Genomic DNA, 27,759 nt, shown 5'->3' with positions numbered 1-27,759 from the left:
GAATGTGTAAGTGTATATATGACTGGGTCACTTTACTGTATAGCAGAAATTGACAGAATATTGTAAATCAACTATAATTTAAAAAAATTTTTTTAGGAGTTCCCATCATGGCTCAGTAGTTAACGAACCTGACTAATAATATCCACGAGGATGCAGGTTCGATCCCTGGCCTTGCTCAGTGGGTTAAGGATCTGGCATTGCCCTGAGCTGTGGTGTAGGTCGCAGACGCAGCTCGGATCTGGTGTCGCTGTCGCTGTGGCTGTGGTGTAGGCCAGCAGCTACAGCTCCGATTAGACCCCTAGCCTGGGAACCTCCATATGCCACAGGCGCAGCCCTAGAAAAGACCAAAAAAAATTTTTTCAAAGAAGGATTCTGTCTGGCACAAATGAATCGATCTATAAAACAGACACAGACTCACATAGAGAACAGACTTGTGGCTGCCAAGGAGGAGAGAGGAGAGAGTGGGAGGCACTGGGAGTTTGGGGTGAGTCGATGCAAACTATTGCCTTTGGAATGGATAAGCAATGAGGTCTTGCTGCACAGCCCTGGGAACTATATCTAGTCACTTATGACGGAGCCTGATAATGTGAGAAAAAGAATGTATACATGTATGTGTAACTGGGTCACCTTGCTCTACAATAGAAAATTGACAGAACACTGTAAACCAGCTATAACAGAAAAAAAAATCATTAAATATAAAAAAGGAAAAAAAAGAGAATGGATAAGCAATGAGGTCCTGCTGTACAGCACAGGGACCTATGGGCAACCTCTTGGGACAGAACATGATGGAAGATAATATGAGAAAAAGAATGTATGTATATAAATCTACATATGTGTGTGTATATATATATGACTGGGTCACCGTGCTGCACAGCAGAAATTGGCAAAACACTGTAAATCAACTACACTCTAATAAAAAAAATTTTTTTTTCCCATTGATAAAGCAGGATTCTGAGGCAGTATCCGAGATGTGTAGGAAAAAGGAATGGGCTGCATTACAGATGTCAACCCCAGGGGAGGGAGGGGTGGTGCCAGCACTTATGCTGGGCATTTTCCACGTCTTCCTATGACAGTGGTCCGTGTCGCTGAGAAGAATTCATGTTGGTTCTCAACCAGGAGTTGAGGGGATGAGAATGGGTGGGTTTTTGTGTGTGTGTGTGTTTTGTTTTGTTTGTCTTTTTGTGTTTTCTAGGGCTGCTCCCGCGGCATCTGGAGGTTCCCAGGCTAGGGGTCTCATCGGAGCTGTAGCCACCGGCCTACGCCACGGCCACAGCAATGCGGGATCCGAGCCGCATCTGCAACCTACACCACAGCTCATGGCAACGCTGGAGCCTTCACCCACTGAGCAAGGCCAGGGATCGAACCCACAACCTCATGGTTTCTAGTCGGATTTGTTAACCACTGCCCCACGACGGGAACTCCTGGGTGGGCATGTTCTGCAGAGGGTTTCTCAACCCTTCTCAACATGTGGCAACGCCTGGAGATGATCTCACTGATCCTCCCCCGCAAGGCTCTGTCGGATCCATAGAAAGACATTCGGCAAGGCCTGGAGACATTCCGATTGTCACCCTCCGGGGCAGGTACGACCAGAATCTCGTTGGTAGAGGCCGTGAGGGCTTCTAAACACGCTGCAAAGCAAAGACACCCTCCCCCGACCCTACAACAAAGAATGATCCAGTCCAAAATGTCAACAGCATCTCTGCTCTATAACACGGTTAACTATATCTAATCACTTGTGATGGAACATGATGGAGGAAAATGTATATAAGAAATGTATATAAAGGTATGACTGGGTCACTGCGTTGTATAGCAGAAATTGACAGAACATTGTAAATCAATTTTTTTTTTTTTTTTTTTTTTTTTTTGCTTTTTAGGGCCGCACCCACAGCATATGGAGGTTCCCAGGCTAGGGGTCCGATCAGAGCTACAGCTGCCAGCCTACACCACAGCCACAGCAACTCCGAGATCCGAGACGCGTGTCTGTGACCCACACCACAGCTCAGGGCAATGCCAGATCCTTCACCCACTGAGCAAGGCCAGGAATCAAACCTGCAACCTCACGGTTCCTAGTCGGATTCATTTCCGACGCACCAGGACAGGAACTCCTAGGATAACATTTTTTTTTTTTAATGTCAACAGTGTCAAGGTTGAGAAACCCTCTGCAGAAGTGACCCACCCATTCTGCACTTCTGTTCTTGGTCCTCAGCAGGTCAGTTGTCAGCAGACCTTAATATACCAAGAACCCAAATTCCTGATTTTCTCCTGAATCTTCCTCGCCCACCTTTTCCTCCATCTCAGGAAAGGGCACCATCGGTTGGTCAGGCCAAAAACCCAGGGCTCATTCCTGATTCTTCTCCTTCCTTCATTAGCCTCACCATCAAGTCCTGATGGTTCTTCTTGCAACACAATTCCCACCAGGGAACTATATCCAACCACTCATGATGGAACATGATGGAGGATAAGGTAAAAAGAAGAATGGATGTATATGTGTAACTGCGTCACTTTGCTGTCCCACAGAAATTGACAGAACATTGTAAATCAACTATAACCACAAAAAAACTTTTTTAAATTCCCATCTCCACCCAGGCCCACCACCCCAGATCAATCTACCACCTTGTATGAACCACAGTAACTGCCTCCTGTCTGGACTCCCAGCCATACCCACCTCTTTTGAGTTCCTTGCTCTCACCTCAGGGCCTTTGCACTTGCTGTTCCCCCTACCTGTTCTGCTTTTCCCAGATCTTCACTGGGAGGCACCCTCCCCGCCTTTTCTTAAGGCCACACCATGGCATATGGAAGTTCTCAGACCAGGGATCCAACTTGCACCTCCACAGCAACCTGAGCCACTGCAGTTGGGTTCTTTTTTTTTTTTTTTTTTTTTTTTCCTGTCGTTTTAGGGCCATACCCAAAGCATATGGAGGTTCCCAGGCTAGGGGCCCAATCGGAGCTACTGCGGCCAGCCTACACCACTGCCGCAGCAACGCAGGATCCAAGCCTCGTCTGCAACCTACACCACAGCTCACGGTAACGCTGGATCCTTAACCCACTGAGCAAAGCTGAGGATCGAACCTGAATCCTCATGGACCCTAGTCGGGGTCATTAACCACTGAGCCACAATGGGAACTCCAGGATTCTTAACCCACTGCACCACAGCAGGAACTCCTGGGAGGCTCCTTTTTGACATTTTGGTCTTAAGACTGGCCAACCATCACTATTTTTTTCTGCCTTTCATTGTAATTCTCAGTCTCTGAAACCATCCTATTTATTCATTTGATGCCTCATCATTCCCCTAAAAGAGAATCAAAAGTTACTAAGAGTAGAGACGAAGTCTTTTTTACTACTGTATCTTCTTCGTCACCCCACCAAACCCCCCAAACAAAAAACAAAACACACAACAGCCTGACATACAGCATGTACTTACGATTTTTTCTAATAAATGAATGGATACAATTTCAAGCATAGATGCCATTGCAACACACTAAGAAGAGACCCCTTTCTAAGGATCCAGCTTTGTTGCAGGCTGCAGTGTAGGTGGCAGATGTGGCTCGACTCTGGCATTGCTGTGGCAGTGTCACAGGCCAGCAGCTGCAGCTCCGATTCGACCCCTAGCCTGGGAACTTCCATAGGCCACGGCCATAAAAAGAAAAATTTAAAAAAAAAAAGAGGAGAAGAAAAGACCCCTTTCAGTTGGGTGGGACCCAGGAGATGAAGACAGTCCCACAGCCCCAGAATTAAGTGGGAAGGAGGGAGTGGGAGGGATGAGGAGTTTGGGGTGATCGGATGCAAACTATTGCTCTTGGAATGGATTTACAATGAGATTCTGCTGGGTAGCATTGAGAACTCTGTCTAGATGCTTACAACGCAGCACGACAACGGGAGGAAAAAGAATGTACACATGTATGTGTAACTAGGTCCCCATGCTGCACAACAGAAAAAAAAAATTTTTTTAATTAAAAAAAAAAAGAATCTTCTCTCTGCTGGGCTTTGGAAAGCAGGCAGGCAGGTGGCGGGGCGGGGGGTGGAGGGGAGGCAGTGCTTGCAAGGAGCTCCAGGGCCTCCCACCCTCCCCTGCTACTAGAATCTCTAGTTCTATCCGTGTTGCTGCAAATGGCCTGGGGCTGAGTCGTGCTGGCTGGCTGCCCTGACTTGTCTAGGAACCATTTAGGATCTAACCCAATTCTCTTTTCTCAACAATGTCCCCATCCCAGACCCTACCTCTAAACTCAAAGTGTTCTTTGGGGACTTCAAAGTAGCACATACCTGCCTGGGCCAAGCACCATGGGAGCAATCTTTCCTGGGTCCTCTCAACCTTACGACAGCCCTTCAGGTGTGTTTGGATTTTTTTGTGGCCATTTCATTGATGGGTAAAATGAGGCACCGTTTTTTTTTTCTGTCTTTTGTCTTTTTAGGGCCATGCCTGCAGCCTATGGAGGTTCCCAGGCTAGGGGTCGCGTCAGAGCTGTAGCTGCTGACCACAGCCATAGCCATAGCAACCCGGGATCTGAGCCACGTCTGTGACCTACACCACAGCTCACCGCAGCGCTGGATCCTTAACCCACGGAATGAGGCCAGGGATCGAACCCACAACCTCATGGATACTAGTCAGGTTCATTAATCGCTGAGCCACGACAGAGACTCTGAGGCACCATTACGTTGAATAATTTACTCAAGATCACACAGAGCTTATATTTGGAAGAACTGCTCACAGGACAAAGACCCAGTGCTAGCCATCTTTTATCTCCAGCACCTGATATATCTATTAGCATACATTCAGAGCTTAATAAATGGTCATGGAAGAAACGAGTGAGTAAATGAAGGAATAACTGGACTACAATTTCAATTCATATCTCCTTATTCTAAATCCAGTAGAGACGGAGTTTCCCCTCCTCTTTATCAAAACCTACACTCAACAGAGGGTGTGGGGCTTCTGGGTTAAGACCAGTGGCAGCCAAGAGATGTATGACTTGTCCCCTCACCCATCTTTCAATCAAAATGCTTAGGGAGTAAAACTAACTATAGATCTACCATATTACCCAGCAATCCCACTCTTGGGCATATATCCAGATAAAACGTTTCTTGAAAAAGACACAGGCACCCACATGTTCATTGCAGCACTATTCACAGTAGCCAAGACACGGAAACAACCTCAATGTCCATCAACAGATGAATGGATTAAGAAGATGTGGTATATATACACAATGGAATACTACTCAGCCAAAAAAAGAACAAACTAATGCCCTTTGCAACGACATGGACAGAACTAGAGATTCTTATACTAAGTGAAGTAAGTCAGAAAGACAAATACCATATGATGTCACATATTTGGAGTCTAATATACAGCATAAATGAACCTTTCCACAGAAAAGAAACTCATGGACTTGGAGAACAGACTTGTGGTTGCCGAGGGGGAATGGAAGGGCATGGGATGGACTGGGAATTTGGGTTTAACACACGCAAACAATTGTCTTTGGAATGGGTAAGCAATTTGATCCTGCTGTATAGCACTGGGAACTATGTCTAGTTACTTATGATGGAGCCTGATAATGTGAGAAAAAGAATGCATACGTGCATGTGTGACTGGATCACCTAGCTGTATAGTAGAAAACTGACAGAACACTAAACCAACCATAAGGGAAAAAAAATAAAAAATCATTTAAAAAAAATAAATAAAGATGAAATTTTAAAAATGCTTAGGGAGGAGTTCCCATTGTAGCACAGTGGAAACAAATCCAACTAGTATCCAGGAGGATGTGGGTTCAATCCCTGACCTCACTCAGTGGGTTAAGGATCTGGCATTGCCATGAGCTGTGGTGTAGGTGGCAAACACGGCTTGGATCTACCATTGCTGTGGCTCTGGTGTAGGCTGGAAGCTGTAGCTCTGATTGGACCCCTAGCCTGGGAACCTCCATGTGCCGAAGGTGCGGCCCTTTAGAAAAAAGGGAAAAAAAGGAATTGGCTTAGTGATATAAATGCCAACCACTGGTCTCACTTAAGACACATGAGGAAGAGTCTAAAAGCAACCAGGTGAAACATGGGACAGATCAAAGAGAAACCACAGAATCTATTTCGGAGTAAACGCTGGACCTGGAGAGAACTTTCCAGTCCCAAAGACAAGGAAAATGACCACAAAGAGGACACTGGAGATAATTCTACAACCTAAGAAGAGGAACAGAAGCACATCTTTGAAATGTGCTTCATATAAGATAATTCAAGAAAGCATTTGTTTGTGTGCCTAAGAAAATAGAAATGCTATAACTGAGACTCAACAGATTGGGGAATAAGACAACAGATCTGGTTCAGAAGAGCCGCCAGGAAGGCAGTCGGGGTGAAAGGCAGGACTTTCAGGAACTAAAAATGCAAAAGCAGAGTCCTGATACGCCTGGGACGCAGCAAAGAGCAGACTCAGCCCTACAGAAAATGAACTTACACTGCAGCGTGGCACTGATGCTGAGCTCCAGAAACTTACACCACCGTGCAAGAGATGTTTTTTCAAATTTTATTTATTTATTTATATTTGTTTGTTTATATTTTTATGGCCAGATCCTTTTATCCATTGTGCCAGGCCAGGGATCGAACCCAAGCTTCCGTAGCACCCAGGCTGCTGTAGTCGGATTTGTAAACCACTGCACCTCGGCGGGAACTCCCAAGAAGAGATGTTTTGGCTTTGGGGTTTCTTTTTTTTTTTTTTCCCCGCTTTTTTGTCTTGCTTTTTAGGGCCACACCCAAGGAAGTTCCCAGGCTAGGGGTCGAATCGGAGCTGTGGCTGCCGGCCTACACCACAGCCACGGCAACTCAGGATCTGAGCTGCGTCTGAGATCTACACCACAGCTCATGGCAACACCAGATCCTTAACCCACTGAGAGAGGCCAGGGATCGAACCCGCAACCTCATGGATATGAGTTGGGCTTGTTTCCACTGTACCACGATGGGAACTCCCAAGAGGAGGTTTTCTTGTGGGTTTTTTGTTTGTTTGGGTTTTTTTGTTTGTTTGTTTGTTTGGTCTCTTTGGGGCTGCACCTGCAGCGTATGGAGGTTCCCAGGCTAGGGGTCGAATCGGAGATGTAGCCGCTGGCCTACACCACAGCCAGAGCAATGCCAGATCTGAGCTGCATCTGCCACCTACACCACAGCTCGTGGCAATGCCAGATCCTTAACCCACTGCGGGAGGCCAGGGATTGAACCCACAACCTCATGGTTCCTAGTTGGATTCGTTTCCACTGCGCCACAACAGGAACTCCAACCTCACTTCTCTTTGAGATCTAAGAAGAGTTGTGGATTCCCCTAGGCTGGGAATCTCCGTATATCACGGGAGCGGCCCTAGAAAAGGCAAAAAAGACAAAAAAAAAAAAAAAAAAAGAGAGAGAGAGAGAGAAGTGAGGTCAAGGGCAAATAGCTGCCCATCCCCAAACTGGAGATTCAGGCAGATTCAGAGAAACACAACACACTGCAGTAGAAGCCCCTGTGGGAACCAAGCACCTGAGCTGCAACTGATGAACTGCTGGTGTGGACACGTCTGAGAGGTGGAAACTCCCAGGGGGACTAGTGCATCGGGGGGCCCACACTTTTGGGATTTTTCCAGGTCTTCATGGTGAGTGTCAGGCCTGCCCTCAGGATGAACTAGTTAACCAGAGCCTAACCTGGGGGAGTTATCAGCACCTCAGTGACCTGGGGAAAGGGAAATACCAGCCATCCTTGCCACCTAATGAGAAAGGAGACTGAGAAGCTCCTAGGAAACTCACTAAAAGGCTGAGACCTGTCACAGGACCACTGAGTGCTTGTCCCAACCCCACGCATCACCACCACTTTACTAAAGGCTATTTCCCATAGTTCCTTTTGCCCAGCATCTCATTCTGGCTGCCAAGAAAAAAAATTACAGGTCAAGGTACCATAGGACTCAGCAATCCCACTCTTAGGCATATATCTGGAGAAAACTATAATTTGAAAAGATACATGCACCCCAATGTTTCTTGCAGCACTATTCACAACAGCCAAGACACGGAAGCAACTTACATGTCCATCGACAGACAAATAGATAAAGAGGATGTGAAACCACACACACACACACACACACACACACACACACACACACACACCTACACACAGAGGAGTACTACTCAGCCGTTAAAAATGAAATAATGCCATTTGGAGCAAGTTGAATGGACTAAGAAATGATTATACTAAGTGAAGTAAGTCAAAGACAAATACCACGTGACATCACTTATATGTGGAATCTAAAATATGATACAAATGAACTTACTTACAAAACAGAAACAGACTCACAGATATAGCAAACACACTTAGGGTTACCGCAGGGGATGGGGGAGAGGGATAAATTGGGAGTTTAGGGGATAAATTAGCAGATACAAACTACTATATATAAAACAGACAAACAACAAAGGACCTACTGTATAGCATAGGGAACTATATCCAATATCTTATAATAAATCATAACAGCAAAGAATATGCATATATGTGTGTGTATATATATAACTGAATCACTTCGCTGTACACCAGAAACCTACACAGCATTGTAAATCAACTAAGCTTCAATTTAAAAAAAGAAAGAAAGAAAGAAATTATGAAGCATACTAGCAGGCCCCCTCCAAAAAAAAACAATTTGAGGGGACAGAGCAAGCCTCAGAACCAGATTCAGAAATGGCAGGGATGGGAGTTCCCGTGGTGGCTCAGCTGTAACAAACCCAACTAGTATCCATGAGGACTCGGGTTCGATCCCTGGCCTTGCTCAGTGGGTTAAAGGATCTGGCATTACTATGAGCTGTGGTGCAGGTCACAGACGCAGCTCGGATCTGACACTGTTGTGGCTGTAACATAGGCCAGCAGCTACAGCTCCAATTCGCCTCCTAGCCTGGGAACTTCCACGTGCTGCAGGTGCAGCCCTAAAAAGACCAAAAAAAAAAAAAAAAAAAAAAGGCAGGGATGTTGGAACTATCAGAGTAGGAATTGACGATATCTATGCTGCTTCAGATAAGGCCCTAAAAAAAAAGACAAAAAATAAAAAGTTCTATTTTGAAGATGAATGGGGGAAAAAATCATACAAGAATTAAAGAAAAAACAAAACAAGTTGCCTACAAAGGAAAAACAATTAGGCTGACTTCAGGTATCTCTTCCTCAAGACAAGATGCCAGAAAACACAGGGCGTGATGTCCCCAGGATATTGAGGGGAAAGGTTTTAGCCTATGGCTTCTATACCCACCACGGTGTCATACATATCTCAAGGTCACGGAGAGATCATCTTAAATACACAAGAGCTAAGAAGTGGATCGTGTGCAGTGAGGATAAAGTGCAGCCCTCCGGGCAGAAAGCTCTGATCTTGACTTTGCTCCCTCTCCCGAGCCCTCTACCCTCCAGCCCCGTCCATCTTCTCTCCATCCTTCCAGCACCAAGCGCTGTCCCTCTGCAAAGGCTCCGCACTGCTCTTTCCTCTGCCTGCCTGGGGCCCGCTCACTCTCCCCCTTCAAGTCTCACTTAGATGCCCCTCCTCAGAGGGAGCTGGGTTAGCTCCTTTATGTACTGATCTCACACACACACACACACACACACACACACACACACACACACACACAGGTGCAGACACCCATATTCCCGGGACTGCATACAACTCAAAGTTCCAGGAGGCCAGGACCCTACTTCGCTGGCCTTGTCTCCGTTGCACCCCAGCATCTAGCACAGGCTCCAGCACACACCTGGTGACCAGAACATACACCATCCTATCTCATATTCCAAGCCAACCAAGAGGAGTTCCCATGTGGTTCAGTGGGTTAAGACCCTGGCTAGTATCCATGAGGATGCAGGTTTGATAATGCAGGGCACTCTGCAGGCCAAAAGCCAACGCTTACAAGGGGTAAACAGAGCCTGGTCCTGCCAGTTTGCAATGTCCAGGCCAGAGCTCTGCTGCTGCCATGATTGGTGTTCCAGCCCCTCATCATGGCTCTTGGCTCATGGTCTCGAGAAAGAATCTGATTGGAAAGCAAGATGCCAGTGGCCATGGCTGGTCTGGTCTGCTCTGTTCTAGGAGTGGGGGTGTCAGATCCTGTGGATAGAGGGGAGCAGAGCTTCAAGCCAGAGGGATGGGTGAGGGCTAGGGCAGCCATCCCAAAAGGAGGTGACCCTGTAAGCCAGGATTCCAGGGTAACTCACCTGAAATGGACTAAAGCGGAAAAAAAAAAAAAGGAACCAATGCTTGCTCCCGATAGAGAGTCTCATAAGAAGGGTCTGAGGGAGTTCCCACTGTGGCTCAGCATGTTAAGGGCCCACTGCTGTCTCTGTGAGGATGCAGGGTGAATCCTCGGCATCGCTCAGCAGGTTAAGGATCTGGCATTGCTGCAAGCTGTGGCATGGGTTGCAGATGTAGCTCAGATCCAGTGTTGCTGTGGCTGTGATGTAGGCCTGCAGCTGCAGCTCCAGTTCGACCCCGAGCCTGGGAACTTCCTTATGCCGCCGGTACAGCCATAAAAAGAAAAAGAAGAAGAAGAAAAAACCAAGCAAGATATGAATAAAACGGGAGAGAAGTAAACCAAAGGGACTGGCAATGAGTCCTGGTATTGGTTACTTGCAAGGTTAGGTGCAAGGGACCAAGTTGCAAATATTATTACAAATATGGGTAAAAACCAGAATTCAAGAGCAATGAATTTCCTCATCCGACCAGGGAAGATGCACAATATTTGACAACAGCTCTTCAGAGCTATTGGAGAAATCGAAAACCCAGGGTTAACAACAGAATTAACAGTAGTGTGTGTATGCTTGTTAAATCATTAGTAAAGAAAAAAGAAGCACAACCTAATCTACACGGCAAAAGATAACAACAAAAAAAGGTTAAAGCAAAAGGGGTCTTCCCATCGTGGCTCAGCGGAAATGAATCTGACTAGCATCCAAGAGGACGCAGGTTCAATCCTTGGCCTCACTCAGTGGGTTGAGGGTCCGGCATGGCCAGGAGCTGTGGTGTAGGTCACAGACACAGCTTGGATCCCGCATTGCTGTGGCTGTGGTGTAAGGCAGCAGCTACAGCGCCAATCGGACCCCTCGCCTGGGAACCTCCACATGCCGTGGGTGTGGCCCCAAAAAATAAAAGAAAGAAAGAGGAATAAAGACTTGAAGCATTCACACCATGCTCTATGCAGTGACTGGCCAAAGCAGGCCTGCTACATAGCCCAGGGAACCCTACCCAACCGTCTGTTATCATCCATATGGGAAAAGAATCTGAAAGAGAATGGATGTGTGTATATGCAGAATAGAATCACTTTGTTGTACAGCAGAAATCATCACAACATTATAAATGACCTATGCGTCCATAAAACTTTTTAAAAATGGGGGGCAAAAAAGAATTGGAGCATTCAACAAAAAGAGAGACATGAGATCAAATGTACCGATTACAGACATAAACGTCATTTGGTTAAAGCCCCCAGGTTGCACCAAAAGACAGGATCTACCCCTGCTGTTCTTAGCAGAGATGCACCTAGCAGAAAGACATGAGAAAGGTAAAATAAAACAGCTAGAAAGAGACCCATCAAGAGGACACAAACAAAAGAAAGCTGGGATAAGCAATACGAAAATATGAAAAAACAGAATGCAAAGCAAAAAGCATTCACTAGGAGAAAACAGTCACTTTATCTTGACAAAAGATAAAACCCACAGTTTCACAATGAAACTATAACCGTCATGAATCTTTTTGTGATGAATAACAAAGAATCAAACTTTACAAAAACAAAACCTATCAGGAACACAGTGAAAATGAAAAAAAAAATTCTATTGAAGAGAAAGACTTGACCTACCTCATCTAACTTTTGATAGATCAAGAAAGCAAAGAGAGGCGTTCCTGTTGTGGTGCAGTGGTTAATGAATCCGACTAGGAACCATGAGGTTGGGGGTTCTATCCCTGGCCTCGCTCAGTGGGTTAAGGATCCAGCGCTGTCATGAGCTGTGGTGTAGGTTGCAGATGCGATTCAGATCCCTCATTGCTGTGGCTCTGGTGTAGGCCGGTGGCTACAGCTCTGATTAGACCCCTAGCCTGAGAATCTCCATATGCCACAGGAGTGGCCCTAGAAAAGGCAAAAAGAAAAAGAAAAGAAAAGAAAGCAAAGAGAAATAAATAACAATCGTCCTTGAAATTCTAAATTCTATAAAGTTGTTTTACCTTCCATACAGGGAAATTACCTGCTTTTTTCAAATAAAACATTTACCAAAAAACAAATGAAGCAGAATTTCACAGGCCATCTCCTCTAACATTCAGTAAAACTAGAAATTAATGGCATAAATTTAAACAAGTAAGGCACTGTGCCAGGGAATTTTTAATGCTCCAACTAAATTATTCTTGGATTAATGAAAAAAACAAAACTGAAATCTCAGAACTGCCAGAAACAAAACTGTAATTTCAGAATTTTTAGAAAACCATTTTCAAAAAGGTACTACATTTTAAAACTCACAAGACACGACCAAAGTGGTGCTCAGAGGCAAACTCGTAGCATTAAATGCATTCTTTTTTTGGTAAACCATGGAAACAAAGTTTTCACCTCACATACTTGAAAACGCTAACAGAACAAACTTCAGAAAAGTAAGCCAAAAGAAGTTAATCATGCATTAGGAAATTTAAACAAACTGAATATATAAATACAAGAGTACTGATTCTGAAAAAAAGGGGAGGGGTAGAAAAGAGAGCAATAAAACAGCCTAGCCAACAAGACATGGATCAGAAACAAAGGAGAATTCTGGAACAAAGTACCAGAGCCTCCAGCCTGAGGATGTGACATCTTAGTTCAGATCCCATGTAAAGATTTCAAACTAGTCTGCTCTTTCTGGAAGGTCTATAAAGCAATTTTCACCAAGATCCACATCACCCTCAGCAGATTTCAACAAGATAAATCAAGAGAAAGAGGAAAAAATACACAGGACTAGAAGTGCAAAGGGAAACTAATCAAAGAGAGACTTTTTCTTTTAATCATAAGAAAATACTTGGCAAATTTTATGCAAATAAGTTCAGATCTCTTCATGAATAAATTATTTTTGGAGAAAATCCAGTTCACGAAAAATTGACTCCAGGAGTAGAAAATAGAAGTGAGGAATCACTGAGGATGAACTTATTCTGCCTAGAATGTTCTCCCCACCCCCAGAACCCTGTGCAGCCACCTCTTCCTGGTCATTCAGGTCTCAGCTCAAATGTCACCTCTTCTAAGAAGTTTCCCTAACACCCTGTCAAGAACTCCACCTTCATACCCTACCTCATGACCTTGCTCCATAGCACTTAGGTCTATATTGATTGAAGAAATTATCGATTTATCTTTTTAACTTATTCATTTTCTCCCTCTCCACTGGAAGGTGACCTTTTTGCAAGCAGGGACTTGATTCGTCAAGTTCACCAAATATTCCTGGTACGGAGGAGAGGACCCTGCACAGAGCAGGCGCTCCATGAACATGTCTGAATGAATGAACAAATGAATGAATGAAGACCAAAGAAGACAAGAGACTTCGTTACTGCTTTTACTGCTTCCAGAAAATCTTTGCAAATAACCTCTTATTACAAAGGAGGACAAATCTTTCAAGATGGAAATAACTATTCTGGAAAACATTTCCAGGGTCAGAACAACTTGGCTGGCAGGGGAGGGTTCATATACAAGAAGATGACCAAGGGTCTCAGAATTCTGCTCCATCACCACTAGGGGGGGAATGGAGAACAGGTTTGAGAAGCAACCTAAGTGTCCAACAATGGAGGAATGGATAAAGAAGATGTGGAATATTACTCAGTCATAAAAAAGCATGAACTAATGCCATTTGCAACAACATGGTTGGACTTAGAGATGATCATACTAAGTGAAGTAAATCAGACAGAGAAAGACAAATATCCTATGGTATCACTTATATATGGGATCTAAAAAAATGATACAAATGAAATTATTTACAAAACAGAAACAGGCTTTCAGACATAGAAAACAAACAAGTTATCGAAGGAGAAAGGCAGGGGAGAGAAAAATTAGGAGTTTGGGACTAACAGAGATACATTATTATATATAAAATAGATAAACAAGGACCTGCTGTATACTATATTCAGTATCTTGTAATAATCTATAATGGAAAAGAATCTGAAAAAGAAAACAACTGAATCACTTTGGTGTACACCAGAAACTAACAGAACACTGTAAATCAACTATACCTCAAATTTTTTTTTTTTTTTTTTTTTTTTTTTTTTTTGTCTTTTGAGGGCCACACCCGCCGCATATGGAAGTTCCCAGGCTAGGGGTCAAATTGGAACTATAGCCACCAGCACAGCCACAGCCACAGCAATGCGGGATCCAAGCCACATCTGTGACCTACACCATAGCTCACAGCAATGCTGGATCCTTAACCCACTGAGCATGGCCAGGGATCGAACTCAAGTCCTCATGGATACTAGTCAGGTTCATTAACCACTGAGCCACCATGGGAACTTGCGACTATACCTCAATAAAAAATATATATACAATAGGCTTGAGGAGTCATGGAGATGTGACTGGCTGATGGAAGCAAGAGCACACAGGGAAGCAGTGAGGGGCCTATTAGCCTTCACCTCCAAAGGCAGTCCAATTGCTTCCTTGACCCCTGAGTCTCCAGGGTCATTCCGGCCTGACTCTGGTGATGCATGAGCCAGATGAGTGATAAGCCCATTGTCCATAGTCCATGCCCTCCAGAACACCAGATCCATGAAGACAGGGCCCTTGTCTGTTTTGTTCACCAATGATGCCGCAGTGGCCTCGATGGGTACTCAGTAAAAGTGAAATGCACACATACATAAACAACAGCTTACTGTCTCTCTTCCTGCTCTAGAATGTAAGCTCCACGAGTTAAAAACCTCATCTGGGAGTTCCCTTTGTGCCTCAGCGGTTAACCATCCCGACTAAGATCCTTGAGGATGCAGGTTCAACCCCTGGCCTCATTCAGTGGGTTGGGGATCTGGTGCTGCCGCGAGCTGTGGTGTAGGTTCCAGATGCAGCTTGGATCCCGCGTTGCTGTGGCTGTGGTGTAGGCTGGCGGCTGCAGCTCTGGTTTGACGTCTGGCCTGGGAATTTCCACATGCCATGGGTAGAGCCTTAAAAAACAAACAACAACAACAACAACAAACGCATCTGTATTGTTTCCTGCCATAATCCCTGCACCCAGACAAAAGCTGGCACATAGTAGGTGTTCATGAACATGAATAAAAGAATGAATGAGAACCTGAAGTCTGCCGTCTTCCTACCAGTCTCAGCAAATGTGACTCTGGAAGGCTGGGGAGAGCCTTTTTTTTTTTTTTTAAATAACCACTCTTCTGACAAATAGAGCAAAAGTCCTGAAACCAGAGGTCAAGGTCTTATGGATCTTCAAGGGATAATCAAGGACCAGCAACTAGAAGCCAGAGCTGAGGGGACACAGTCCAGGACAGAGCGCCAGCTCTGCCAGTGATGGGTGTGGTTTACTGGAGTTCTGTTTCCCCCCCCCCCAGAGACCTGAGTGTCTTTGTCCATATATCAGAGTTGAGCAGATAGTGGTTCTCAAATTATGGTATATATCCCTGGGGCATTTGAGGTAGATCCATCAGCTGAAAGACTATCACCGGGGGCGGGGATGGTTAATGAAAAAAAATTAAGTTGAGCGGTGGAAGAGGGTGCGCTCGGTGGGGAGGGGGGTAATTGCCATTCGAAACAGATCTTGCACAAAAGGAGGCATTTAATGAAAGGGAGGGAGTGGAAATCTGAGAGAAGAGTATCCAGGCTGAGGGAACTGCAAGTGCAAAGGCCCTGAGGCAGGAACATACCTGGGGCATCCGTGCAAAAGCCCAGATGGTGGGGCTGGGGCAGAGGAGGTGAGAAAGAGTATAGAGGGAGATGAAGCAGAGGGACGACAGGGACCCATTCTTCAGGTCTCGAGGGCCCTGGGAGGACCCTGGCTTTACCCAAGTGAGATGAGAGCCATCAAAGGATGTTATCTGATGTTCGGTAGGGTCCCTCAGCAGAAAGACCAGTGAGGGGGTGCTGGAGTCGTCCAGGCAAGAGATGGGGCTGGCTCAGATCAGGGTGACAGAGGAGAGGGAGAGAAATGGTTGGACTCTGGATTGTTTTTTTTCTTTTAAGCCAAGAGGATGTGCTGATGGTGTGGGGAGAGGGCGCAAAGGTGGGCATGGGTGTATGGGGTGGGGGCGTTAAAGACGACTCTGAGGTTTTGCCTGGGCAGCTGGAAAGAGGGTGCTGTCCTTTATGGTTCGTTGCAATGGAGCTAAGAGGGGCAGGTGTGGCGGTCATTCCTGCTGCCACCAATCTTCCCAGCCCAGTGGGCTATGACGGTGCAATGTGCTTTGGCCGGTGAAATGCAAGCCCAATGGCATAGCCACTTCTGGGTAGAAACGCATCCCCCTTTTCCTGCTTCTGCAGCCACAGAACCAGAGACAGAGCCTCTTTCACCAGGTCCCAGACAGGGACCACATGGAACAGAGCCCCAGGGGGTTTAAACCCTCCTAGATTTGCAGGTGGAGGAGTCACCGTGACCCAGCCTATCTCCGCCGATGAGGGGTTGGGGGCTTGTTCATCCGAGATGCTGGTCAGACCTCCAAGCAGAGGTATCAACTGAGTAAAGTCACTGAGACATGTCTCCCCTCCCCGCGCTCCCCTCCCCTGCCCGGACTATGTCTGGGGAGGCTCTTCCTCCCTGCATGCCTCTTGCAGGACCACCCAGATTTTTCGAGAGGTGGGGTTCGGCAGAGTGGGGCACCAGGGGACAAAGCTGGCAGCCGAGAGCGCGGGAAGGACAGACGCGAGTTCTTTCAGAGTCGGACCCTCCAATAGAGAAAGCAGGGGGGAGAGGAGCCCAGAGGGAAACAAGGGGGGTATAAACGGACAAAGACGGAGGGGAAGGCTCCACAAGTGTGTCCTCAAGCCCAGGCGACAAAAGCACAGACCCAGTTGACTTGCGGAGAAGCTGCCTCCCACATACTGAGTTTACATAGGCTGTGAATGACTAATAAAAATACCCTAGTTTTGCTAAGATGTTTTTATTATTCCCATACGTGAGTCATCACTGGTTATTATTATTATTGACTTGAGACAGTCTGGAGAGGGGCTAGAGAGCCGTGATGGGCAGAAGCCCCCCCAACACTCCAAAAAAAAACGCCAAGCCCTCCCACTCCCACCAGCAAGGGAGGGCTGGAGAGCGGGGGGCGGGGCCGGGGCGGGGCCGTGGGCGGGGCCTGGCTGCCCTGCCTTCCCCACCTGCCGAGCCCACCTCTGAGCCCCCTCCTCCTGGCCTGGCCTCAGCCCCCCTGGAAAAGAGCAGCAAGAAGAGGCCATATGTGCTCTTCCCGCCTCCCCTGGGCTATTTCAGGCTCCCCTCATTCGCCTCCCCTCCCAGCTTCTCAGGCCTGCTCTGCCTTGTGTGTGTGTGTGTGTGTGTGTGTGTGTGTGTGGTGTGTGTGTGTGTGTGTGGTGTGTGTCCCCTCCTGGTTCTTTGTTTCTCTCCACCAGTGTGTGTGTCCCTGTGTCTGACTCTCCATGTCCCTCTCTGCCTCTGTCTCTCTCCACCCCTTCCCTCTCCCACCCCTGACTTTTGTGTGTCTCCCTTTCTTTTTTAAAATTTTATTTAAATTTTTTTTAGGGCCACACCTGCAGTATATGGAAACTCCAAGGCTAGGGGTCAAATCCAAGCTGCAGCTACCAGCCTACACCATAGCCACAGCAATGCCAGATCCTTAACCCACTGAATGGGGCCAGGGATTGAACCCACATCCTCATGGATACCATGTCAGGTTCTTAACCTGCTGAGCCACAATGGGAACTCCCTCTCTCTGACTTTCGTCACCTCCCTTTCTGGCTCCTCTGTCTAATCTCAGCCTTTCCCTGGGATGCTGGGATGCTGGGATGCTCCCCACAGCTACTGCCCCTGCCCCAGTCTCTAATTCTGACTCAGGAAGTAGACACACCCCTGCTGGTGCCCACCAGCAGGAAGGGGGCAGCCTCCGGGAGGGGACCCTGCAGCTGAGTTGTCTGAAAGTGACAAGAAGGTGGCCTCAGGTTGGACATTTGGGGGCCAGGCCACCTCTCAGAGTTCGCTGACCTCACCGCCCAGCTGGGATCCAATGATTCAGTGCTGCCATATTCCGTTTTAGACAGCGATTCTGGCCTCCCCGTTAGAGTGGATTTTAGCACAAGACGGAGCCTAAGACCTCAGGACTATTACCCCACTAGTCAGATGGGGAAACTGAGAACCACGTTTCCACTGACAACTCAGAAGAGGAAAAACTCCTGCTGCTCTGTCCTAAACCCCTGTCTTCATCCATGTCCCCAGCCAGACCCCATCTTCCTCAAGCTCCCGAGAGCCCGCCCAGGCCTCCACTCTTCGGGCCACCCCTCACCGCTGACCAGGACCTGAGGAGTCCTGGAGCCCCAGACTCCACCTTCTGGAACAGGCCCGGGGGGGCCGTGGGGTGATCCTTATCTGCCAGGAGGCCAGGAGGACCTCTGCCTGTCACCTCCCCCTATACACATGCACGTGCACACACCACACACACACACCACACACACACACACTGACCCTTCTACTGCAGCAGAGTCTTGGCCCAGTCCAGGCCCAGCAAGGAGGCTGGTATGGCTGGGAGAGAGTGATGGGGTGGGGAGATAGTCAGAGGCAACAGGGACAAATTTCAAAGGGCCCACAGGCTTTGGAGGATGTCTGGCTGCACAGGAAGGCCCTGACTCGGATTTAACAGGATTCCTCTGGTTGCTGGATGGAGAGCAGATGGTGGGGGCCGAGGGCAGGAGCAAGGAGCCCTGGTCCAGAGAAGAGGTACCAGGAGCCCGGCCAAAGCTGGTAGGACATGGTCGGGCTGGGGCTGGATTCTTTTTTTTTTTTTTTTTTTTTTTTTGCATTTTAGGGATGTTCCCAGGCTAGAGGTCGAATCGGAGCTGCAGCTGCCAGTCTACATCGCAGCCACAGCAATGCAGGATCCGAGCCACGTCTGCAACCTACACCCAGTTCGCTGGATCCTTAACCCACTGAGCAAGGCCGGGGATCAAACCTACATCCTCATGGATGCTAGTCGAGTTCGTTACCACTAAGCCTCAACAGGAACTCCTGGGGCTGGATTCTGAATGAAAAGCTAGCAGGATTCGCCAGTGGAGGAGATGGGGGATGTAGGGACCCCAAGGATGCCTGAGCCCCTGGAAGGTGGCAAGTCACCTCAACGACGAGGAGCTGGATGGGTGGTGGTGGACGGTAGACCCCCAGAAGGGACAACTGCCACTCCTACAGGACCCTGGGCCCAGCGCACATGCATCTGCCACGTTTTTGAGAAAGGCCATGAATCCAGATGTTTCTGTGAAGTGTCTCAATTTTCAAATATTGTCAACTTTTTCAAAGATGCTGAAAACACTGAAGGGCCAAACAAAAAAGACAGTTCAAGTCTGACCCACAGACGGTGGGTCTGTAGCTTCTGATGCAAGGTCAGATCACCACCAGCTCGCTGTGTAGCAGCCAAGCACCCACATTATCTGCTTTAACTCCAAGGATTTGTCTTGAGGCAGATAAAATCATCCTCTAGTCCCAGCCAAGGACATGGAGGCCCAGAGAGGGCAAGCCCCTACCAGAGGCCACACAGCAGGTGAGTAGTGGCATGGGGGCTGGAGCCTGGACTGTCTGACCAAAAGGTCTATAACCATGGGCTGTTCTGCTGCTTCCATCATCCAGACAAAAAACATAATCAGTCCTTCATTTTATTTTTTTTTTTTCTTTTTACAGCTGCACCCAGGGCACATGAACATTCCCAGGCTAGCGGTCAAATCAGAACTGCAGCTGCCAGCCTATATCACAGCCATGGCAACACCAGATCCAAGCTGCATCTGTGACCTACACTGCAGCTTAAAGCAACATCAGATCCTTCACCCACTGATCGAGGCCAGGGATTGAACCTGCATCCTCACAGACACTGTCAGGTTCTTAACCCACTGAGCCACAACAGGAACTCCTTAAATCCTCATTTGATACATAAGGAAAAGGCCAAAGAGAAAGGGAGTGCGACTTATCCAAAGTCATTCAGTAAGTTGGCCCTGGAAGCTAGACTTGAAGCAGGGGCTCATGCCTCCCAGTACAGCGCTCTCTGCAGTGAGGCCTATTGGAGGAACCCAGCGAGCCTGCGTGAACTGAGCTGGGGGGAACAGGGTGCAGCACAGACCGGCAGGCAAGAGCCAGGCTCTGGAGCCTTCTGCGTATTGCAGCATGACCACTTGAAAGCTGTGTGACCTTGCATAAGTCACTTCACCTCTCTGGGCCTCAGTTTCCTCATCCGGAAAATGGGTGTAACCACAGCTCCTACCTCATGGGTTAGTTATGGGAATGAAAGGAAATAACACTTGTCAAGGTTCAAGCCACACCTTTCAAAGTCCAAGTCCTCACCCAGTGCTTGTTCCTGGCCCATCTGATGTTACACCATCATATTCCCAAGCACCAGAAGCCTCCAGGCCGGGGACATCACACGTGTCCTCACAGTTGTGAAAATGTAGCAGCAGAATGTAAGGGGCAGATAGAAGAGCTGGAGTTTTCTGCAGAAATGAAGAAGCATGAAAGGCATGGGGGCAGTAGGGGGCTTTCTCCTCCTAAGGGGTAACAGCCTGCTCCACACTCACTCATGTAGGGGTCGGGTGGGAGTTCCCGTCCTGGCTCAGTGGAAATAAATCTGACTAGTATCCATGAGGATGCAGGTTCAATCCCTGGCCTCGCTCAGGGGGTTAAGGATCTGGCATTGCTGTGGCTGTGGTGTAGACGATTGGACCTCTAGCCTGGGAACCTCCATATGCAGCAGGTGCGGCCCCCAAAAAAAAAAAAAAAAGACTGTGTGTGCGTGTGTGTGTTTAAGGAGAAGTGGGTGCAGAAGCAAAAAAGACAAAAGACCAAAAAAAAGGAACAACAGGCCTAACAACCAACATCCATCCCAAATGTTGGCTGAACACCTACTATGTGCCAGCATCCTGAGCACTGAGGAGCCAGCCGGGAGCAACACAGATAAACTCAACCCCCACCTTCACAGAGCTGGCGGACCACACACAAAACAAACGAGTGACACCAAGGGAAAGTCAATGGTGGCACGTGCTAGAAGGAAAGGCAAGCCGGAAGTGTGTGGGGAGATCAATGTTGAAGTGGGTGCTGGGAGAGAGCTGACTTAAAGACAGGTCCGGGAAAAGTCTCTTTTCTTTTCTTTTTTTTTTTTTTTTTTTTGTCTTTTCTACAGCTGCACCTGAGGCATATGGAGGTTCCCAGGCTAGGGGTCCAATCGGAATGACAGCTGCCAGCCTCACCACAGCTAACTACGCTGGATGCTTAACTCACTGAGCGAGGCCAGGGATTGAACCTGCAACCTCAGCCTTCCTAATTGGATTTCTTAACCACTGAGCCACTACGGGAAGTCGTTTTTTTTTTGGCTGCCCCAAGGCATATGGAGTTCCCAGACCAGGGATCAGATCTGAGCTGCAGTTAGACGCCACCCATCCCACTGTGCCACAGCGGGAACGCCCAGAAATAGTCTTGCAGTGATCCAGGAGGAAGAGCATCCCAGGCAGAGGGAAGGACCAGTGCAAAGGCCCTGAGGCCAAGGGTGCCTAGCATCAGGAGCCAGCATGGCAGAAGTCAGTGACCCGGCTGGGGAAAGAGAGGATGCCAGAGAGGCCATATAGCACAACGCGGCTTTCACTCTAAGGGAAAGGGGGGTGGGGACTGTGCCAAGAAGGGACAGGATCTGACTACGACTCAGATGCAGGTTGGAGAAGGGATGGCAGGGGTGGGGGCTGCACAAGTCCAAAAGGAAGATGGGGGTGGCTCAGACCAGCCAGCAGCACGGAGGGGACCAGGCACACACCCAGCAGATGCCCGGCTCTTTCTGTGTCCTGTTTCACGGAACCCTTGCACCTTGAGCAGGTGCTTAGCTGCTCTGAGTCCCATAACCCGATTCCAGAGGGCAGCACACTGAGGCTTTTGCCCAGACCACACTGCTAAAAAGAGGCAAGCGATGTGGCTCCTTCACAAGAGACAGCGGGCCCTGTCCCACCCCTTATAGGAGAGAATGGGTCTAGCATCAGGACACCAAGCACCCAGCTGCCTCTTCCCTTCTCTCTGGCCACCCCGATCCCCCCACCCTCGCAAGCCCTCCTGGACCCGGCTACCCCCTCCCTCCTCCAGCGTCGTCCTGAGGCTCAAACGCCCACTCTCTGAGATGAAGGCCATCATCACCTGTGCTCCCAGGTAACCCAGCCACCTGCCTGCCACCGCCTCTCGCCCACCTCCAGACTTCCACTCAAGACTCCACCACGTCTTTTCTAGCTGCCCCTCCCGCCCCAAGGCCTGCGTCTGCACCCAGGCCCACCCTTCCAGAGCATCTAATCCAGGAGAGAAATCCAATCTGCGTGAAGGACTTAGGGTAATTGCGTGTCAAGGCCACGCTTCCCCTTCTGTTTGTTGAAGGAGGTGGACGCGCCCGTCTCGGAGGAAGGAGAAAAGCTTTCTTTGTGCCGGGTCTGGGGAAATTGTGTCTGTTTAGGACAGGCTGGAGTTTTCTTTGTGAACGCTGTAGATGTCTAGTGTGGGAAAAAGGGCTTATTAGATTTCCCGGTGGCTGCCCAGAGTGGGGTGAGTGGTTTTTTTTTTTTTTTTTTTTTTTTTTTCCTTTGGAGCCCAGAAAGAAATTACCGATCGGGCCTTTGAGAGGAAGGAATATTTAGCAGCTGCTTCTCACAGAGAGGTGAGGATTTTGTGGTTGGTATTTTCATGGGAGAGAACATAAAATGCAGAGAAAGGAAGAAAGCCGCCTTCGCTGGAGTTTCCTGGGCGAGAAGGAAGGAAGTTGGTCCTCCATGGGGGGGGGGGGGGCAGGATTTTGTTGGGGGGCAGGGAAGGGGTGGGGGCGTGGGAGGCAGGCAGGATTTTGTCGGGGGGATGTGTTGGGGTGTTTTTCTTCCTCTTCAAGGGAAAAATAAATTTTAAAATGGTCGCAGAACCCAGAAGAAGGGTTGTCATAGCAACAAAAGTTTGAGGCCAGGTACCTCCTGACACCCTTTCAGTACCGCGACGGTGGAGGGGCAGGATTTGGGCACCATAGGAGCGGCCCAGGAAAGCCTCCAAAGCTGGCTCAGATTTCCCCAATTTCTCAGCAGCACTGACAGGCTGATAACTATTTTCCAAGCTCCCGGGGAGGAAAATTGTGATCTGCTGGGAGGGGCGATCTCTAGCCCACGGTGATCAAGAGAAAAATGTGGGTTTGTTTTATTGACCCAACAAACTAACTAGCCACATGTCTATGCGCAAAGGACTGGGGCTGAGGGGCTTAGACTGAGCACCCCCCCCCACAAACCTCCTCACTCTCCAACCCCCACCTGTACCATTCTCTCTCCTCATCACTTCCCTTTGATTCCTTTGTGCCCCCAAGAAAACAATTCAGGCCCCCTCATCGGCTGCGAGCCCAGATGAAAACCTCTCTGAGCTTCAAATTCCTCATCTGAAAAATGGGCACCAGAGACGTGCCCGCTGCAACGGGGTTGGCAAGGATTCAGCAAGCTCCGGCGCGTGAGACTTTCTAACAACGCCTGGTACACATTAAAGGCTCAATAAACGTGAGCTAACATGGTTCTTAAATGTTTCCAATTCATAGTTTTTTTTTTTAACGCGCAGGTTCAAACATCCTGTGTCAAGTCCTGGATGAGCTACAGGGAAACCACGGCACAAGCTGGAGGCATGACCTTCAGGAAGAGGCCGGGAGAGACTTCCAACAGTTGAGAGGCTCAGCTGGCCGGGGAGGGCCAGGGTGCTCCATGGAGCAGAGAGAGGACATGTCTGCTGCCGGAGATGCAACCTTGGAAGGAGCAGGTGTCTTTACATGAAGGAGAAACTTGGTGCGAGGTGGGGGTGATATGTGGGGACCTCTACCCCCAAAGGATGCAGGTATTTCCCAGGACAAGGCATTCCGAGGCCTCTGTGGGAGAGGAGTGGGCTGAGTGGAAAGCAGGGAATTTTAAGCCAAGACGTCTTTAAGGTTTATTATTATTATTATTATTTATTATTATTATATCCCAGGATCAAAGTTCAAGTCCCGAGGGCACCACCAGATGTGAATCCGATGCGGTGAAACTGGTCGGGGTGGGACCCTATTCGGAGTATCTGTGGTGAGCAGCCAGCATCAAGCAGGTGGTCCCGGAAAAGTTCAGTCGGGCACCTCCAGAGGCAAGACAGAGCAGGCAGTGCCCCAGGAAACATCTGATGCGTGGTCCCGAGGTCTCACCCAACATGTACCCTGCAAATAGGTACTGAAGACCTTATACGCACGAGGCACTACCCAGAGGCTGGGGGTGGCCCCAAACAAGATGGCTGGGGCCCTGCCCTCATAGAGTGGCAGACTATGGGGACAGGGGAGAAGAAGCTGGTGACCAAAGGCATGCCCCCAGAAAATTTCAGGTTGTGCCAAGTGTGCTGAGGGGGACAAAGGAGGGGCTGATGCGATACAAAGATGGGAAGACCCTGCCTCTAGAGGTGGGTAGGGAGGTCTCCTCTCCAGGGGGTCCAGCCTGGGAAGGTGGGTCCGAAGTCCCCTTGGAGGAGCCAGACAGGGAAGAAGTGGGAAGGACATTCCAGGCAGAGGCAGAGCCTCCCTGGGTTTATTTCACACCTTCTCTCTGTCCTTTAAATCAGTTAGGCCAAAGGCTTGTTGGCAGCAAACTAGCAGCTGCTGCCACTCTGGTCTGCATGTAAGGATACACAGCCCATGTTGACTTCCAACCGCTAGGAACCAGCGGAAGAGTTTTAACCTTGGGGAAAGAGGTCAATTCACTCAAGAGGGTCCCCACACCTGGACTTGGAGCAACATGGTCTGGGAGGTACCAGGGGTCTGGACCAGCACCCCCAGCATCTGGCACAACCCCTGTCAGGCAGCTCTCCCCTGAGCCCTGCCCTAGCTTCACTGCCTGCCTCAGCGACGCTCACTCCGGCCCTGGCTGCCTCCCGGCGAGTCCAGGAAGGGGTGCGAGGCCAAGGGAACTGTATGATCTGTCTTCTGAAAAGTGCCCCCCCTCGCCCAATTCTGATCGGAGCCTGGCTGAGCCGTCCCGCTTTCCCGCCTGCCTCCTCTCCTTCCCGCCGCATCCTCTCCCCCGCGGGGACCAGGACGCGAAGGGTTCCCCGGCGGGAACCCACGGCACTGTCCCCACTCCTCACTCCCGTGCCGCCCGAGCCCGGCCTGGGAGCGGTTTAGTGCATACCGGAGATGGGGGTGGAAGAATGACCCCCTCGGCGCCTGGCTCTGGGAATCTTCGGCGGGAGGGGAAGCTGATAGCCACAGTCCTCCACCACCACCCCCAGGCGGGACGGGAAGGATGGGCGCCTCCAGGGCCCCCCGCGAAAGAAAGAGGAGGAAGGGGAGAGCATAGAGCATAGAGTTCGGGCGCGGAAAGGAACGCGCGCCCCTCCGGCCGGCGGCCGGGGCGGGAGCCGAGAGACGCGCCTCCCCGAGGCGCGGCGACGTCCCCAAAGGCGCCCGGCGCTCGGAAGGGGCCGGAGCTCTGCCCGGACCCAGAAAGGGCCGAGCGTCCCGAACGCCCCGCATCGTACCCCGCACCCCCGCCCCGGACGTGCCCACCGCACTCCCCGCCCCGGAACCTTCGGCCGAGCCCGCGGCGCGCGGGGCACGGCGTCCTGGCGGCGCCTCAGGCCCCCAGCCTGGGCGCGCGGAGGGAGCGCAGGTTTGGGGCTCCGGCGCCGGGGCCGCGCGTTCCGGGGGAGCCGGGAGCCGAGCCCGCCAGCGCCGCCGCTCACTCACCAAGCCCGCCGAGCTCCTCCTCACACGAGTACCAAATGCCGGTGTGGAAATTCCTGAAGAGGAAGCGGTCGTCGCCCGTCTCCCAGCTGTAGAGCGCGCCGCCGGGGGGGCCGTTCCCCGCGGCGGCGGCGGCGGCGGCGGCGGCAGCAGCGGCGGGGGCGGCGGTGCCGTTGGCCGTGGCGTTGGCGCCCGAGTTGGGGCAGTTGGCGCGCCCGCCCTGGCCGCAGCCCGGCTTGGGCACCCGCTGCGTGCCCTGGCACCAGTGCGTGGTGAGGAAGGCGGTGGTGGCGAAGAGCAGAGCCAGCAGGTTCAGGGCCACGGCCAGGAGCGCTCGGCCGCGGCGGCTCGTCTTCATGCCGCCCGCGCCGCCGGGGAGCTCCGCGCGCGAAGTTGGCAGCCGGCGCCCCGCGTCAGCGGCCGCTGCCCGCCGCGCCCCGGGGCTCGGGCGCCTTCAATGGGCGGCGGCGGACGCGGCGCGAGCCCATGACCACCAGCACCCCCGGGGGTGGGGGCGCGGCGCGCAAGGGGCGTGGGGGGCGGGCAGAGGCGGCGGAGCGGCTCCGGCGCGCCCGGAGCCCGGAGCGCGAGTGCACCTCGGAGGGAGCCGCTGGCGCCTGGCAGCGGCCACGGCGCAGGGACGCGCGCCCCTCCGTGGGGAGACACCTGCAGGCGGCCGGCGACACTGTTCTGGCTCCCGCCCTCGCGGGGAGAGGGGGCGCCCCACGCCAGGCGCGGGCGGCGGCCGGGGAGAGAAGGCGCGCCCCCGAAAGAGACTCGCACCCGAATGGGGGGGGGGTCTGAAAAGCAGAAAGAGTGCGGGAAAGGCGCTCCTGGAGAAAGAGGCTTCCCACCGGGCACGTGGGACGGCAAAACCAGCGGGGAGGGAGCATCTCACGCAGGAACCAGAGAAGCCCTGCCCTCGGGAGAGAAGGGCTGAGCCTGTTGGGGCTCCCACCAGGAACAGGGACCAGCAGCACCCTTTCCCCCAGTAGGAGGCCCTATGAAGGATCCCCAAGAGTCTGAAAGGCAGAGTTGAGTTTGCTGGACTTCCCACACCCGAGAAACAGCAGGACCCCCTGGAAAAAATGCCACATACTGATCTTGGGGTTACAGGAGCGGTCAGGAGGGGTGCCTCTCCAGAAACGCGGGGTTGTGGAGCCTAAGGGGCTTGTGCTTCCCCTGAGGGGCTGTCAAGGAGGTTTGGGCTCCTCTGGCAGGATGAACCTGCTGTCGCCTGCGTTCCCTATCAGGGCTCGGAACAGCAGGAAGTGTAGCCAAGAAGTGTGCCACACAGGATGGCAAGTATTGGATATGACAAACAGGAGCATCACAGGCCAGATGATCCTGAGCAGCATGGCCCAAGGAGGGCCCATGCCAGACACGAATTTGCTGCAGTTACTAGGCAGGGGTGCCCCACAAAGGCTGGCCAACCCAGAATCTTCAAGGTTGGGGCGGGGGCAGAATGGTCAAGCATGCTGACTTTGGAGTCAGGTGACCCTGAGGCCTGACCAGCTGTGAACTCTGAAGAAGTTACTAAACCTCTCTGAGCCTCATTTCCATAGGGGGAGGGCTATTGGCTGTTGTGTTGAGATCACACTTGCAAAAAGCACTTGGCCCATAACACATAACAGGTGACCAATAGATGCTGGAGGAGGGAGAGAGAGAGAGAGAGAGAGAAAGGAAGAAAGGAAGGAAGGAAGGAAGGAAGGAAGGAAGGAAGGAAGGAAGGAAGGGAGGGAGGTGGAGTTCCCACTGTGGTACAGCAGGATCAGCAAAGTCTACAGAGCACTGGATTGCAGGTTCAATCCCCAGCCTGGCACAGCGGATTAAGGATCCAGCACTGCCACAGCTGTGGGACTGTGGCTCAGATCTGATCCCTGGCCCAGGAATTCCATATGCCAAGGGGCAGCCAAAAATGAAAAGGGGGAAAAAAAAAGTATGTGCCCTAGAACTTTGATAAA

The 27,759-nt window shown here is 50.3% G+C and overlaps 1 protein-coding gene across 3 annotated transcripts in view; it reads right to left on the bottom strand.

Moving 5' to 3' along the window:
* GSG1L (GSG1 like) overlaps nucleotides 1–26,385 on the bottom strand; it is a 238,316-nt gene extending 211,931 nt beyond the window's left edge. For 2 of the 3 annotated variants that reach the window (XM_021086437.1, XM_021086438.1), the window contains exon 1: nucleotides 25,799–26,153. In XM_021086437.1, the coding sequence (XP_020942096.1) occupies nucleotides 25,799–26,153 (355 nt within the window). Of the gene's footprint in view, nucleotides 1–25,798 lie in introns of all 3 variants that reach the window. The other variant, XM_021086439.1, reaches the window with a different exon arrangement.

Source organism: Sus scrofa, chromosome 3, assembly GCF_000003025.6.
Source record: "Sus scrofa isolate TJ Tabasco breed Duroc chromosome 3, Sscrofa11.1, whole genome shotgun sequence".
Taxonomy (NCBI): domain Eukaryota; kingdom Metazoa; phylum Chordata; class Mammalia; order Artiodactyla; family Suidae; genus Sus; species Sus scrofa.
This window is presented reverse-complemented; position numbering and strand designations above follow the sequence as displayed.